This window comes from Chinchilla lanigera, unplaced genomic scaffold, assembly GCF_000276665.1.
Source record: "Chinchilla lanigera isolate Chin_1 unplaced genomic scaffold, ChiLan1.0 scaffold00003, whole genome shotgun sequence".
In the NCBI taxonomy this organism is placed as follows: domain Eukaryota; kingdom Metazoa; phylum Chordata; class Mammalia; order Rodentia; family Chinchillidae; genus Chinchilla; species Chinchilla lanigera.
In genome coordinates this window covers 30,084,738-30,100,411 of record NW_004955404.1, presented here as the reverse complement: position 1 = coordinate 30,100,411, position 15,674 = coordinate 30,084,738, and the positions used below count along the sequence as shown (strand labels likewise).

General features: G+C 35.4%; 1 protein-coding gene across 13 annotated transcripts in view; it reads right to left on the bottom strand.

The window, feature by feature from the left end:
• The window catches only part of Mycbp2 (MYC binding protein 2, E3 ubiquitin protein ligase), a 254,112-nt gene that overhangs the window by 85,825 nt on the left and 152,613 nt on the right, over nt 1-15,674 (bottom strand). For all 13 annotated transcript variants that reach the window (XM_013516419.1, XM_013516422.1, XM_013516429.1 and 10 more), the window contains 4 exons: nt 14,063-14,235; nt 13,528-13,672; nt 3,122-3,337; nt 1,695-1,750 (listed from right to left, as the gene is read on the bottom strand). In XM_013516419.1, the coding sequence (XP_013371873.1) occupies nt 1,695-1,750; nt 3,122-3,337; nt 13,528-13,672; nt 14,063-14,235 (590 nt within the window). The remainder of the gene's footprint in view (nt 1-1,694; nt 1,751-3,121; nt 3,338-13,527; nt 13,673-14,062; nt 14,236-15,674) is intronic.

Sequence of the window (15,674 nt, the reverse complement as noted above, 5' to 3'; positions counted from 1 at the left end):
TTTTTTTTGGTTTTTCTCCGGTACCGGGAACCGAACTCACGACCTTGCGCTTGCCAGGCAGGCGCTTTTGCCGCTGAGCTAAATCCCCAGCCCCTATGAGTAGTTTTGATTCTTCTCGCCAACAAGGTCTGTTGGTTGTTCTTTTAGATATATCCCGAGTATATCCAAACATTTTATATTCTACCCCTAGTACAAGACACATAATAATCTCTAAGTTTTCTCTGTATTCTTGCTCCCCTATAATTCATCTTCAGAGAGTAGACAGAGTAATCTTTAAAAAACTATAAACTAACCTATGTAACTCTCCTGTTTAGAATTCTCCCAATAAAGTTTTATAAAAAATTCAAATTCTTTAACGTAACCTATCAATCTATATATAAAAAGGATCTCAGCTAGCTTTCTGACCTATCCTTCAACCATTATCCCTCTCCTTCCTATTCTCCAGCCCAACTCTCCTTCTGTCTGTTTCTCAATCAAGCTCCATCCACCCCAGGTGTTGTCTGCCTAGAATGAACTTTCCCAAACCTTTAAATGGCCAATCACCACCCAGCTCTCCAGTTAAATAAATAGTTCCTCAAATAGCCCCCTTATGTCATGCATTACTTTGACAATCTGCCCCGTCCCCAACACTGTCTATCGAATAACTTTATTATTACTGGGTTTTTTCTTTATAGTTTATTTCTCCATAAGAATGAGAGCTGATACCATATCTATGCTGCTCTCAAATGTGCCCAGGGCCTGTAACAGTACTGTACATTCCACATAGCATATGCTCAACAGCATAAGTAAATACATCAATCTACTTAGACAAGGGATTATTTCAATCAGGCTTAAAATGTCCAAAGCATATAAAAATTTACTTAGTAGGAGATGGTTAACTTGTTCTTAACAAGCTATAAATTCATACTATTCACATTAGTTATTTTATACAAATCATATACTTCTACTGTAGTATTTTATAAATATAATTAGGTCAAAGATGAAACACTACTTTCCTATTACCAAAGATATATTTTCACTACTTAGCATTTGTGACAGAAAATTTTTTAGATAACAAGTGAACTTTGCATATAAACTAGAATAAAGTTAAAATAACCTGTTTTTTTAATAAGGTCATTTGTGATGTGCAATACATTGAGACCTATGAGTAAATAACGCTTTTTCAGACTCATTTCAGAGCTGTTCCTAAATTCTACAAATGTGATTTCTCTAAACATCCCTTTATAAAAAATACTTTTACAAACAAATACTAACACAAATATCTGCTTAAATCTGGAGTTAACAGAATTCATTGGTGGCTGGAAAAATAAGACTGCAACAAAATATAAATATGGCACATATTAAAATTTCTCCAGAATTCACTGGGGAAGGACAAAGGAATAATTATAAAATAGTAAAAAACCAAATACAAAAAACTAACCAACTCTAGACAAGCCATTTTATACATATTTTGATCCTAGCTATTATTTCTCTTTCTCAGTATTTGAGTATTATGACAGTGCTAGAGTTCAAAAAGTACATAGTAGTTCAAATCTACTAGCAAATCTACACATTATCATATGTGGAAAATCACTGCTGGAATTTTAAAAAAAATTATTTATTTATGGAAAATAAATTTGGAGGATAGGATGAGTACACTTTGCAAGAAGTATACAACACACATTTTAGCTCTGCTTTCACAAAATAATCCTTACCTCTTAGGAGTTGGTGATGCAAAACGCAGTTCTTCAAAGGAGTAATTTTCATAAACCTTTGAGAATGAAATAAATAACAACCATAAACTTAGAAATATTCTACAGCAGAATGACAAAACATCCAGTTATTGTGCTGAGACAACTGGTTATGCATACAAGAGGAAAAGACAAATTCAATGACCTACATCACACCATTGACAAAAAATAAATTCCAGGTGTATGAAAGACTAAAATGTAAAAAACCAATTTTGTAAAAATTTAGAAGAAAAAATAGTATCTTTTGAGTACATTAAAATTGTAAGTTTCTGCAAAACAAAGATACTATAGAAAAAAAGCTTTCACTTGGCAGAAATAGATATGTAATTCACATAACCCCAATAGGATATGTACCCATTATACATAAACAGCAAATTAATACAAAAGAGAAAAACATACCAAAAGTGAATAGAGTTAATTCACTGAAGAAATGTGAAATGCCAATAAGAACTGAACATTTAACATTTAAATTGGGAATTAAGAAAATATGAATTAATATAACAAAATAATCGTATTAGTCATCATAATGTGTTGGCAAGAATCAAGTGCCCACTGAACATGGAGGCACGTGCCTAATTCCAGCTGCAAGGTAAGTGGGAAATATTGCTTGAGTCCAGGAGAACAGCCTCAGCAATATAGTGAGATCTGAGCTAAACAAAACACAACAAAACAAAACAAAACAAAACTAAACTAAACAAAGCAAAACAAAACGAAACGAAACAGAATAGAACAAATAACCCAACCAAGTATAACGAAAACATACAGTTATCTGTAACTTTCAGACACTGCTGGTAGGAGTATAAGTTCTACAATATTTAACATAATTGAAGACATGCTTGCCCTTTAGGTATAAATGTTAGAGAAACTATTGCTCATGTAAAAGGAGACAAATACAAGGATATTTACTTTATAATAGTTTATAATGTGTCCACTGGTAGCAAAATGAACATATTATAGAACAGCATCCAATGAAATATTTTAAAGTAGTTAAAACAAAAATACTGGCAAAACAAATACATAAAATGTGATAGAGCATTTTACAAATTATGGAAAAGCACATATACTGTTTGGGAATAAATATCTGTTCCTAAGTAAGTCCTGAAGAGCTATAATCTAGCAGTAGTACTAGACTGAAAGTAAACAAGTACTTCTGCAGGGACTGAGACCCAGTTTTAATTAGCAAGAACCATGCCCTGGGTAAACCTCATTGGCTATGATACTTCCACTTACTGGCTATGATACTGCAAACTTCAACTCAGTTTCAAATCACCACTAACTCCAATTGTATTAACTTGTTCTAAAACTGGTGATTTGCTCTATAATTTTGTATCTGCATTTGAATCAATGAAATATTTGTGAAATAAATTTTTTGATAAGTTAAAACCAATTACCTTCATCATTGTTATGGCAATGTATCGAGCCTCCTTCACTATCATTGGTTCATAGGAAACATCCAGCTTTGGTGATGCCAGCCCTCCAAAAGTCAAGTCAGTATTAGAAGATGTTGATGCTACTGCAGGACTACCAGGAATCCTTTGAGCTTTCTTTCCTTGTTCTTGTTGTAAAGATGATTTTTTCTGGGAAACAGGGACGGCTTTCACTTCCACCTTAAAATGAAATTTTAAAAATCAAATAGTACTATTATATAATTGTCCTGGATACATCAAAGGAAGCAATTTACAAATATAGACTCACAATTATAGAAATGCTAGTTAATACTGGTCTGTCTCAGCCATTCCCTTCAAAGCCATATTTAACAGAAATAAGATGACCTCAACTTGTATCTACAAGTAAGACCCTGAACTCTGTAAAACATAGACTTTCTTATTTTGGAATAAATAATCACAGATTTTTTTTAAATAAAGCATAGGAAAGAATATTAAAATGGATTTATATTGACTTTTTCAGGGATGAATATTATTTTACCAGGCAATTCAAATACAAATATTTTCTTTTAATCTCAGTGTATTTTAAAGCACAAATCTCAATTTCAGTTGTACTGTTCTATAGAACAAAATGTACTTCATTGATTAAAAATCTTAAAATTTTTTTTTTTTTTCCAGTACTGGGAACCAAACTCACAACCTTGCACTTGCCAGGCAGGCGCTGTGCTGCTGAGCTAAATCCCCAGCCCCAAAAATCTTAAAATTTGACATAGAATAAAATAAATCTTATACCTAGAGCCCAAACATGTTTTTTTCTTATCTTCTCCCTTTCTCCCTCCCACCTTCACTACTCTCCCTAACTCGCACTGTCCCTTCCTCCTCTTGCGCCTCCTTCTTCCTCTCCTTCTCCTTCCCAATCTCTCAGGACTAGGAATTGAACTCAGGACCTCACACATGCAAGTGTACAACCAGCTGAGGTATATCAGCAACAGTAACTGAAGTGCTTCAGCAGTAAAATAAGGATGGTTTTCATCTACTTACTCCACTGCATAAATTCAAACAGACAATATTAGTCATGTTAAAATACTGAAAATACAAACTGTCTTATAAAAATATTTTCTATGGATTCTAACAAAATATATTGTTGTGTTTATACACTGGCAAAAAGAAAAAAAGAAAAGAACAAAAACCAACAAGCCCCCTGACCTCCTCAGTAACCAATTTGAATATCATGTTAGCTATTCATGAGGTGACATTTTGCACTTCACTTAAGTTTTTGCTTTGATACAACTTTTTTTTTTTGAGACAGGGTCTCATTATTTAGCTGAGGCTGGCCTTGAACTTGCAGCAATCCTCCTGCCTCAGCCTCCTAAATACTGGGATTACAGTGTGCACCACCCCACCATTGACACCACTTTTTTGAGGTTGGCAAGAATAGGCAGTTCAAGGACAGGATCCCAGCAATGGATGCTACATAGTAAAGAAGGAAAGAAGTAGTTAAAATAATTCTATTAAAAGGAATACTGAAGTATTACTACTTTTATTAGTCACTTTCCCATTGCTGGGAAAAAATACTCAAAACTTATAACTTAAGGGAGGAGAAGTTTATTTTGGCTCAGAGTTTCCATGTTCTCATTTCAAGTGTGTTGGCTCTAAGGCAGAAACAGCACTGCAGAGGGGCAAGGCATCCAGGAAGCAGAAGGACAAGGGAAAGGGGACAAGAACACACCTGTACAGGGCACATCTCCAGTGACCCACCTCCAACCAGGCCCCACCTCTTAGTAGCACATTCAGCTACGAACTCATCCAGTTACCTTCTAGAAACCCCATCTCTGAATACATGAGACTTTTTTTTTGTTTTGTTTTTTTGGTTTTTTGGTTTTTCTCCGGTACCGGGAACCAAACTCACGACCTTGCGCTTGCCAGGCAGGCGCTTTTGCCGCTGAGCTAAATCCCCAGCCCCCAATACATGAGACTTTTCAGGGACATTTTAGAGATAAACCATAACAGTACCCAATCTTATTTTGTGAGCAAAAATGATTTTGTGAATTAATCTATTCTAAGCTTTAAAAAACCAATTTTGGGACGGAGGGAAACATCAAGGCAGGCTAAAGACAGGAGAGCATGTTCAGAGACACTCAGAGGATGTTCACCAAGGTCCCAGGTCCACAGATGAAGGACAGGAAACAAAAACCCAACCAAGGGAAGGCCATTTAAAGGAAAAGTCCATCAAATGAAATCCAGCGGGCTCAGTGGCACAGAGCCTGCCTGGGAAACACAAGGCCCTCAGTTTGATTCCCAGTACCAAAAAAGAAATCCAGTAATGGGTGTTGAGAATAAGCAACAGGGTCACTTCTTGATCCTGGCATTGCTTACAGTCCAGGTGCAGCAAACATGACATCTAGGGGAAAGTTCAAATCCCCCACGACCAAGAAGCCTACTGTAGCAGCAGCTGCCAGGCTACCAATAGGTACCCAGTCTTGCAGCTACCCAGAGCCCACCTGAATTAACTCTCCTCCCACTGGGAAAAGAAGCCTAGCAAGTGAGATATTTGCAAGAGAGGGCCTCCTCACTTCAGAGCACTAGGGAAAGGGCAAGCCAGAGAAACACTCAGAGGGCAGTGACTGAATAGGAGCTGTGAGCTCAAGAGGAACAAGACTATGGTCCTGGACAGAATTCTGCAGGCATTGGGGGATCTATGAGATAATAAGAATCACAGGAGCTTGCTGTGCTGTAACCCTGTGGGACCTGGGGGTGGAGCAAAAGATACTGGAGGAGTGCCAGAGCAGGCATTCGTCCACTGTTTCCCTCAAATGTGCAGAGCACTGTGGCTATGTGAGCTTCCTCCTGCCAACTCCACATGCTAACCATTTCTATTCAGGAGAGGTCTTGCTGAGTTCAAATGCCACTGAATTCATGAGCTGGGAAGAAGCCCTCTGCAAAGGTAAACAACTGGGACCTGCGGAGGGTATTTCCTGCCAGCCTCCAGAAACCACTTAAATAGTAGGCCAGAATGAAATCTGGCAAGCAAGAGCACTGCTTTGACCCTGGACAACATGTGGAGGCAGGCTTACTGCCTCCTACCTGACCACTAAAGTTGACAGCCAGAAAAGGGCTAGGTGAAACGAAAACCTAGCTGCAAGGGGAAAGCTGGAAAGCTGACAGCGGTAAGTTGGGTGGACAGAGCGCAGAGCCCATGCCATAATCTTAACCTGGAACGAGTTTGCTACCTGTCAGTGGCAGGACAGCATACAACCTGCCAAGGCAATGCTCTGAGAATGCCACAGGCTCCCAAGCATGGTCCCCTTTTTAAGTTTTTCCAGATTGTGTACGTATGTGTTTTCTTTTTTTTTGAATTTTTGAATGGCAGGCCTTTGTATATATGTACAGTTTTAGCTATGAGTATAAATTTTCTATTGTTGCTTATAAAATTCCATGAAATATTTACAAGACAGAAGTGACATATCCCACTCCAAAATTGACTCTGGGTGTTATACAGACTGTTAAGGAGATGAAATCTCCCTATCTCTCCTCTCACCTCCCATTTACAACTTCATCTTTTCTTTATCTTTGTTATTTTCCCCTCATATATTCTTGTATCTGTCAGCTTCTCTCCCTTATATTTTTTATTTTTTATAATTTTTCCCTCTCCCTTTCTACCCATTCTTTTCTTCACATAAACTATTAAGATTATTCAAAATATTACAGTATCCCATCTCAGAGTAGGTTTCCCTCACTAAGTGTTGATTCATAGGATTCTGAAAATTAGTGTTTCTCTTAGATCATTAATTGGATGCACTCCTCCTGTATCCTCTTTCATTATGCACTTAAACTCCACTCCCCTATTCTTTACCCTTATTTCCCCCTTGTACTCTCACAGTTATATATACCCTCTTCCCTTCTTTATTGCCTTTTAATTTTTTTCTATTTTACAGTATATTTGAAGGGCATATGTTTATAAACAACTGTACAGGAGTGCTAACTGTTGTTTTTGTTTCCATGATGTTTTATATTGACCTGGCAAGTTCATTCTCAGCAAAGGCCATTGCTTAGGTTTTCTAACATAGGGTTTCTGCTGGTTTATAAATTGGATATACCTTTTTCATTCTTCATTGCATGAATTTGAATCTTTTCTCTCCTTTCTTTGATAAGGTTGGTTAAGGGTTTACCAATTTTATTTATTTTTTCAAAGAACCAACTCTTCAGTTCATTAATTCTTTGTATTGTTTTCTTAATCTCAATTGAATTAATTTCTGCTCTGATCTTTATCATCTCCTCACTTGTATGGGCTTTGGGCTTGACTTGCTCTTCTTTTTCGAGAAGCTTGAGGTGTAGCATTAGGTTGTTTATTTGTGCTCGCTCTGTTTTCCTGATGTGAGAATTCACCTCTATAAATTTTCCTCTGAGGACTGCTTTCATTGCATCCCACAGGTTCCAGTATGTTGTACCTGCATGTTCATTTAATTGTAGATACTGTTTAATTTCTTCTTTAATTTCATCTGTGACCCATTTGTTGTTCAGGAGGGTGTTATTTCATCTCCATGTGTTTATGGAATTTTTGTGGTTTCTTTTGCCATTAACTTGCAATTTCATTGCACTATCGTAAGATAATATACATGGGATAACTGGGATATCTCAATTCCATAGGCTATACATGGGATACACAGGATAATTGCAATTCTTCTGCATTTATTTAAGCATGTTCTATGGGCTAGTATATGGTTTATTTTAGAGAATGTCCCATGTACAGCTGAGAAGAATGTATATTCTGATGTTGTTGGGTAGAACATTCTATAAATGTCTACTAAGTCCATTTGTTCACAGCTTTGGTTCAGCTCTGATCTGGTTGATCTATCTATTTGTGACAGTGGGGTATTAAGGTCTCCCATTATAATAGTGTTACTTCTCATTTAATTTTCATGACTATTAATATTTGTCTTATATAGTCGGGTGCTCCCATATTTGGTGCATACATATTTAGAAATGCTAAATCTACTGGAACAGAAAGGAGGTAGAGATCTTGGAAGATACAAGTGTAGGTAAAGAATTCGTGAACAAAAACCAGACTACGCAGGAAATATTTCAAAGAATCAATCACTGGTACTTGATCTTATTAGAAAACTTTTGTACAGCATAAGAAATCACCAACAGAGTGAAAAGACAACTCACAGAGTGGGAAAAAATTTTAGCCAGTTGTCCTTCAGACAAATGACTTCTATCTAGAATGTATGAAGAACTGAAAAAAATCAGATCTCCTCAAATTCAAAGATCCAATAAGAAATGGGCATCTGAGATGAATATACATTTCTCAGATGAAGAAATACAAATGTCAAATAAATATATGAAAAAATGTTCAGCATCCCCTGGCCATTCAAGAGATGCACATTAAAATAACTTTGAGATTCCATCTCATCCCAGATAGAATGGCTATCATCAAAAAATCAACCAATAACAAATGCTGGAGGGGCTGTGGGGGAAAAAGGAACCCTTCTCCACTGTTGAGGGGAATGTAGACTGGTACAACCACTGAGAAAATCAGTGTGGATATTCCTCAAGAAACTGGGGTTAGAGGTCCTATTCAACCCAGCTATCCCCTTCGGGGTGTCTTTCCAGAAGAATTAAAAACATCAAACCACAGTGACATATGCGTACCCATGTTTTTAGCAGCACAATTTGTAATAGTTAAATCTTGGAAATAACCCAGATGTCCATCAACCGAGGAATGAATTAAAACAGATGTGGTCTTTTTTATTCAATGGAGTACTACTCACCATAAAGAAGGATAAACTGGAGACTTTATAGGTAAATGGATGCAACTTGAAACTATACTCATAAGTAAAGTAAATGAGACTCACATGTGTAAATATCGTATTGTCTCCCTGGTGTGAGAAACTAAAAGAGTAAAAAGATTTTTTTTGCAAAGAAAATACTAAAATTTTAGGTTTAGAGAACAAGAACACTGTAGTAGATTACTTAGTTAATGATAGTCAAAAACCAGGAAATCAGGAAAAATTGATTCAAGACTCTTAGATGACTCTAAAAGAACCTAAGAATTATATATATCAAGGAAAACATAAAAACATAAACATTTTATTCATAGAAATCACTGCAGACAGCTTTCCAAACCTAGAATCTGAAATGGTTACCCACATAAATGAGACATTTATAACCTCAAATAGACATAGCCACTAAAGAACCTCTCCAGGGCATATCATAGTCAGAATCCCAGAAATCCAGAACAAAGAGAGAATACTAAAAACCATTAAAGAAAACTACCAAGCTATCTATAGAAGCAAGATTATCAGAACAGTAGTAGATTTCTCAACACAAACCTTAAATATCAGGAGAACTTGGAGCAAAGTTTTTGAAGTCCTGGAAGAAAACAACTGCTGATCTAGATTACTATACCCAGCAAAATTATCTTTCAAACTTGATGGAGAAATAAAAACCTTCCACAACAAAGAGAATCTAAAATTCACGACCACCAAACCAGCATCGCAAAAAATATTCAAAAAAATTCTAAGCAGAGAGATTGAAGCCAACATCAGCAACAAGGCCAAAGGGAAGAATATATCTAACTGAGAAAGTAGTTAAACAAAGAAATAATTGAAAGGAATAAACACTGGAAAAAATAGTATAATTCTAGGAATCAGTAAATATTTGTCAGTAATTACACTCAATGTAAATCTAACTGCAGTGAGGGATTCTCAATTAGAAAAGGGACGTCCATAGGAAAACTGGTGAAATTGAAGTATGGCCTATAGATTTGTGAATATTATCAAGTTAATTTTCTGTTTTTGATGATAGTGCCAAAGGCATGTAAGATACTATGGTTAGGACAAGCTGCTAAAGGGGATACACAAACATTAAATATCAGGAGAGCTTTAAGCAAAGTTTTTGAAGTCCTAGAAGAAAACAACTGCCAATCTGGATTATTATATCCAGCAAAATTACCCTTCAAATTTGACGGAGAATTAAAAACCTTCCATAACGAAGAGAATCTAAAATTCATGACCACCAAACCACTGTACTGTTCTATAATCTTTCTATTAAAGTTATTTTAATATAAAAGGAAAAAAAAAAAGACACAAACTTGCAGATTGGATCGAAAAGCAAGACCTAACTATATGGTGCCCACACAAGATACATCTTACCTAATAAAACATCCTTTGAAAAAGGAAGGATGGAAAATGATACTCCATGAAACCTGCACCTGAAACCTGCACCTGAAAGCAAGTAAGAATAGCCATCCTAATTTCAGATAAAGTAGAATTCAAGCCAAAACTGATCAGAAGAGACAAACAAAGCCACTATATATTGGGTAAGGGAAGAACTCAATAATAAGAGATAATAATTGTAAATGTGTATGAAACCAAACATCAGCATACCCAATTTCATAAAACAAAAACTTCATGACATACAAGGACAAACAGATACCAATACAATCATAATGGGAGACCTCAACCCCCGAAAGGTGAATGAAGCAATAACTCAGCAAAAAATGTTAGTTAAATACTATTGAACAAACAGACCTAACATATCTACAGAGTGCTTCATCCAACAACAGCAGAATACACATTCTTCTTAGTAACCAACGGAACTTTATCCAAAATAGACCATATCTTAGGTCATAAAAACAGGTGGAAGAACAAATACAGAAGAACTGAAATAATCACTTGCATTTTATCAGATTACACCAGGATAAAACTAGAAATCAACTGCAAAAAAACCCACAAAACCAAACCAAACCACAGAAACTATGAAAACACAGACAGATTAACAGATTTCTGAACAATTGATGGATCACAGAAGAAATTGAGGAAGAAATTAAAAAGTTCCCAGAATTAAATGACAGTAGCAGTGCAATATACGAAAATCTAAAAGCAGTTCTATAGCTGTGTCTACACTAGAAAAATAGAGCATTACCCAATAACTTAATAATGCATCTCAATGTCCTAGAAAAAAAAGAAGAGGAACCCAAATAGTTTCTTGAAAAAAATTACGAAGATCAGAATAGAAATCAATGAAATTGAGGCTGAAAAAACAAAAGATCAATGAATCAGAGTTGGTTCTTTGAAAGGATAAATTATATATATAAGTAAGCCCTTAGCCAAACTTACCCCACACCAAAAAAACAGTGCGATGAGAAATGAAAGAGGAAAAATCACAACAGACACCACTGAGATCCAGAAGATTATAGGACATTATTTTAAAAAGGTATATTCTAGTAAGCTGGAAACTCTAGAAGAAAGGGGTAAATTCCTAGATATATGTATGTGACTTACAAAATAGATTTAAAAAGCTATAGAAATCCTAAATACACCAATTACAAGCAATGAAAGCAAAGTAGTGATAAAAATTCTGATAAGAAAAGCCCAGCACTCAGTAGATTCATCACTGAATTTTACCAGAACTCAAGAGAAGAATTAACAATACTTCTCAAACTCTTACTGAAAGGGAAAAACACTGTCAAACCCATTTACTGAAGCCACTATTAACCTGATACCAAACTGGAGAAGGACTCAACAAAAAAAGAAAAAACTACAGGCTAATATCCTTAATAGATACCAAAAAATGCCCTTAAGAGATCTGCAAACAAAATGCAAGAAATTATTGAAAACATCATGTGTCATAACCAAGGGGGCTTCATTCCAAGGAAGTAAGGATGGTACAACATATGTAAAACAATAAATGTAATACACCATTTAAGCAAAAGGATAAAGAAAAAAAAAACCACCAATAAATGCAGGAAAAAAAACTTTGACAAAATCTAATATTCATTCATGGTAAGATATTTGAAAATAGATATAGAAGGACCTTACCTCAAACTGATAAAAGCCACTTACGAAAAACCACAGCCAACATCTCATCAAATGGAGAAAAACTGAAAGCATTCCTACTAAAACCAGGAACAAGACAAGAATGTCTATTCTCACCACTCCTGTTCAACACAGTTCTAAAAACTTTAGCAAGAAAAATCAGGAAAGAGAAAGAAAGAAAAGGGATATAAATACGAAAGGAAAAAGTCAAGCTACCTTATTTGCAGATGATATGTTCCTTTAAACAGAAAACTCAAAAAAATCTACCAGCATTCTCTTAAAACTAATAAATTCAGCAATGAGGCAGAATAAAAAAATCAACATACAAAAATCAATAGCACACCAACTGGGGGAAAAAAACCATGAAAACAATCCCATTCATGATCTCTGTAATGAAGACTATAGTACTCTGAATAAAGAGATTGAAGAGGACATTAGAAAATGGAACATAATCCCTTGTTGTGGCAAAATATTGTTAAAATAGCCATATTATAAAAAACTGTACAGATTTAACGTGATTCCAATCAAAGTATCAATAGTATTCTTCACAGAACTACAAAAACCATGCAAAATTTATACGAACCAAAAGAAATCCAGAATAACCAAAGCAATCCTGCCAGATTTCACGTTATATTACAAAGCTGCAGTAAAAAAAAGAACTACAAAAACAACATGGTACTGGCACAAAAATAAACCTGTAAACCAATGGAACAGAATAGAAGACACAAACAATCCCATGCACCTTTAGACAGCCAATCTTTGACAAGGAAGCTAGTAACAAACACTGGAGAAAAGATAACCTCTTTAACAAATTGTGGTGGGAAAACCGATTATCCACAGTCAAAAGAATCAATCTAGACTCTTATCTCTCACCTTGTACTAAAATCAAATAAAAGTGGATCAAATACATATATATATATGTATGTTAAATTTACTGGAAGATAAAATAGCCATATCATTTGAAGATACAAGCATAAGCATGAACTTCCTGAACATAACCCTAATTACACAGGAAACAATTCTAAGAATTCGTAGATTAAGTGGGAATGCTTCTGCACAGTGAAGAGACAACCTAAAGAACGGGAAAACCTTTTGTATCTATTCCTCCGATAGGAGATGCCTATTTAGAACATATAATGAGCTCAAAATATTCAGAATGCAAAAAACAAAAGACCCAGTTAAAAATGTGCAACGGAAGTGAAGATAGTTCTCCAAAGAACAAATCTGAATGGCCAATGAATACATGAAAAGATGCTCAGCATCTCTGTACTTCTCTTTAAAAATATACATATCATTTAAAAATGTATTTTTTCATGCATCTTTCAATCTTTATATATTAAAAGCTTTTGCCTAGCACTCTTTATACTGTACTTTCTTATCCTTTGAGTCACCACAGTTTCTAGGTTTCTAGTATATAGCTTAGAAACCTGGGAACTAATTAATACAAAGAAATCATTTAAACAATTTTTCATTGTCCTATATTACATATAGACAAAGAAGCTAGAGCAAATGGACTCTAAGCACTTGTGATTTCTAAAATTTTATCAGTTACAGTGGTCAGTGCATACATATGTCATTTAAACTCAGAATTACCTTCATATTAGGAACATGTACCACATCTCCATACTGGTCTTTTGTTTGAACAGTTATGGTGGTAGGCCAACCACAACGAATATCATCTTTATTCAGGATCAACGATGTTTTCTGAGGATCAGCATAGGAATCTGGCTGAAGCCACCTAAAAGCAATGAAAACAAACAAAAAGCAAACATTAATCAATATCTTCACTGATTAACATGAAAGTAGTACTTCATGATTTATATTCAAATTGTTCTGTGAGAAAGAGCAGTAAGTAATTTTATCAAGCATTACATAAAAATATCTACAAAGACAGCAGCAAAGCTAACTTAAGTTTCTATTCTTATTCATTCATTATTTTGGCTTTTAAAAACTAACCAGTAATTTCTGTAATTTTAAAATATTACCATTTTATACTTCAGCAAGTTCAAAACGTAAAACAGATTATTTTAGGTAACAATTTTAACATCTGAGAACTCTTCTCTCCATTTCTCCTTAACCATGTAGCCCTAAGAGAAAGTAACTGTAGTACTTAAGGTACAAGGCATACCTTGCAAGCCTTCCGCCACTTGAACCAGGGACACAAGCAATAAAATCATCCAGAAAGGACTGCTCATTGCTTTGGATTTGAAGTGGTAAGTTTCCTTCAAGTGCCTCTAATATAGTAGGTGAATGAGAAAGAGCTAAACCCTTTCCGAGTATACCAGAATGAGTTTTGCACACCTGTTAAGCAAAAAAGATTACGGATATATTTCAAAGTACTATATAAAATTTTACATGAAGGTTTTCAAAGTATAAACACTGGGCTGGGGATACAGCTCAGCAGCACAATGCCTGCCTGGCAAGCACGAGGTCCTGCATTCCATTCCCAGTTCCAAAACAAAACAAAACAAAGTATACACATTTTATTTAGGCCTTCTTGGGAAAATTATTTTCCCCTCATATCCACTGTACCTTCTTTTAGGCCACCAAAAAGAAACACCTACGAGGGAAAAATATGAGAGAATACTTTCACAGTCTCTTTTCCCCCCTCACAAATCAGAGTCTTATTAGAGTTCTTCATGCTAGGTGAAATGATAACTTTCTCCCATGCCAGCCCTCTACATATTATACTCTCACAGAGTTCCTTCTCTAGGCATCTGTGGGAGTTTCCCTCTTTGAAAGTCCCTTTTATTAGCAGCTATGAACAAATGCCTGCTCTCTTTGGTAGATGAGTATCAAGCTCTTGACTTGTGGCTAGAAGCTTGACTGCGGCTGCACATAAACCTCAATAGTCTAAGTCTTATTAAAATTAAGAAAAAGAGATATAATGAAATTTTAGTTTTTATCTCACAAGTAAACCTAATGTTTTCAGAAAGACCTTTCCTAAATGTCCAAATGTGAGAAACTTCTCCCCCTCAGTGCCAAGGCTCAATCCCAGGGCCTTACACATGCTAGGCAAGCACTCTACCATTGAGATACAAAGCCAGCCCTCAGACTTAAGAAATTTTTAAATAATAAATTTTGAGGTCGGGTGTGGTGGCACATGCCTGTAATCCCAGCACTCAGAAGGCTGAGGCAGGAGGACTGTCAAGAGTCTGAGGACTACCTGGGCTACAAACTGAGTTCAATACCAGCCTGAATTGCATGGTAAAACTCTGTCTCAAAAAGGAAAAAAAATAAAAACAAAAAATATATCATTACATTTTTTGTAAGTATCAAATTACACATGCTAGGCAAGCATTTAATTAAATACCGCAGTTAATATCTGATTTTACACTTTATGCAATTTCAAAAATTGTCATCTTTAGAGTCAAATCCTGGCTCTGGAAGAGGTGTGTGTGCTATGTACTCTTGAGCAAAGAGTTACCGCCCATGAATCCACAAAACGTATAAACTGGTCATCAAATAATACCTCTTATATAGTTACATAACATTTAAATTAAAAAACATAAAGCACCACATTGTCTGACATATAGAAGGTGCCAGATACATTTGAGATCAGCACAACTGTAGGACAAAAATGTAGGAAATTTGTGACACCCTTTTTTCCTTGAATAGCAGCACAATAAGTTTTTTTTGTATGTAGCTTTAATAACATTTTATATATCATAATAATGTCTGAAATGATAATGTAGCAGATCCTTTTTTTTTTTTTTTTTTTTTTTTTTTTCTCCGGTACC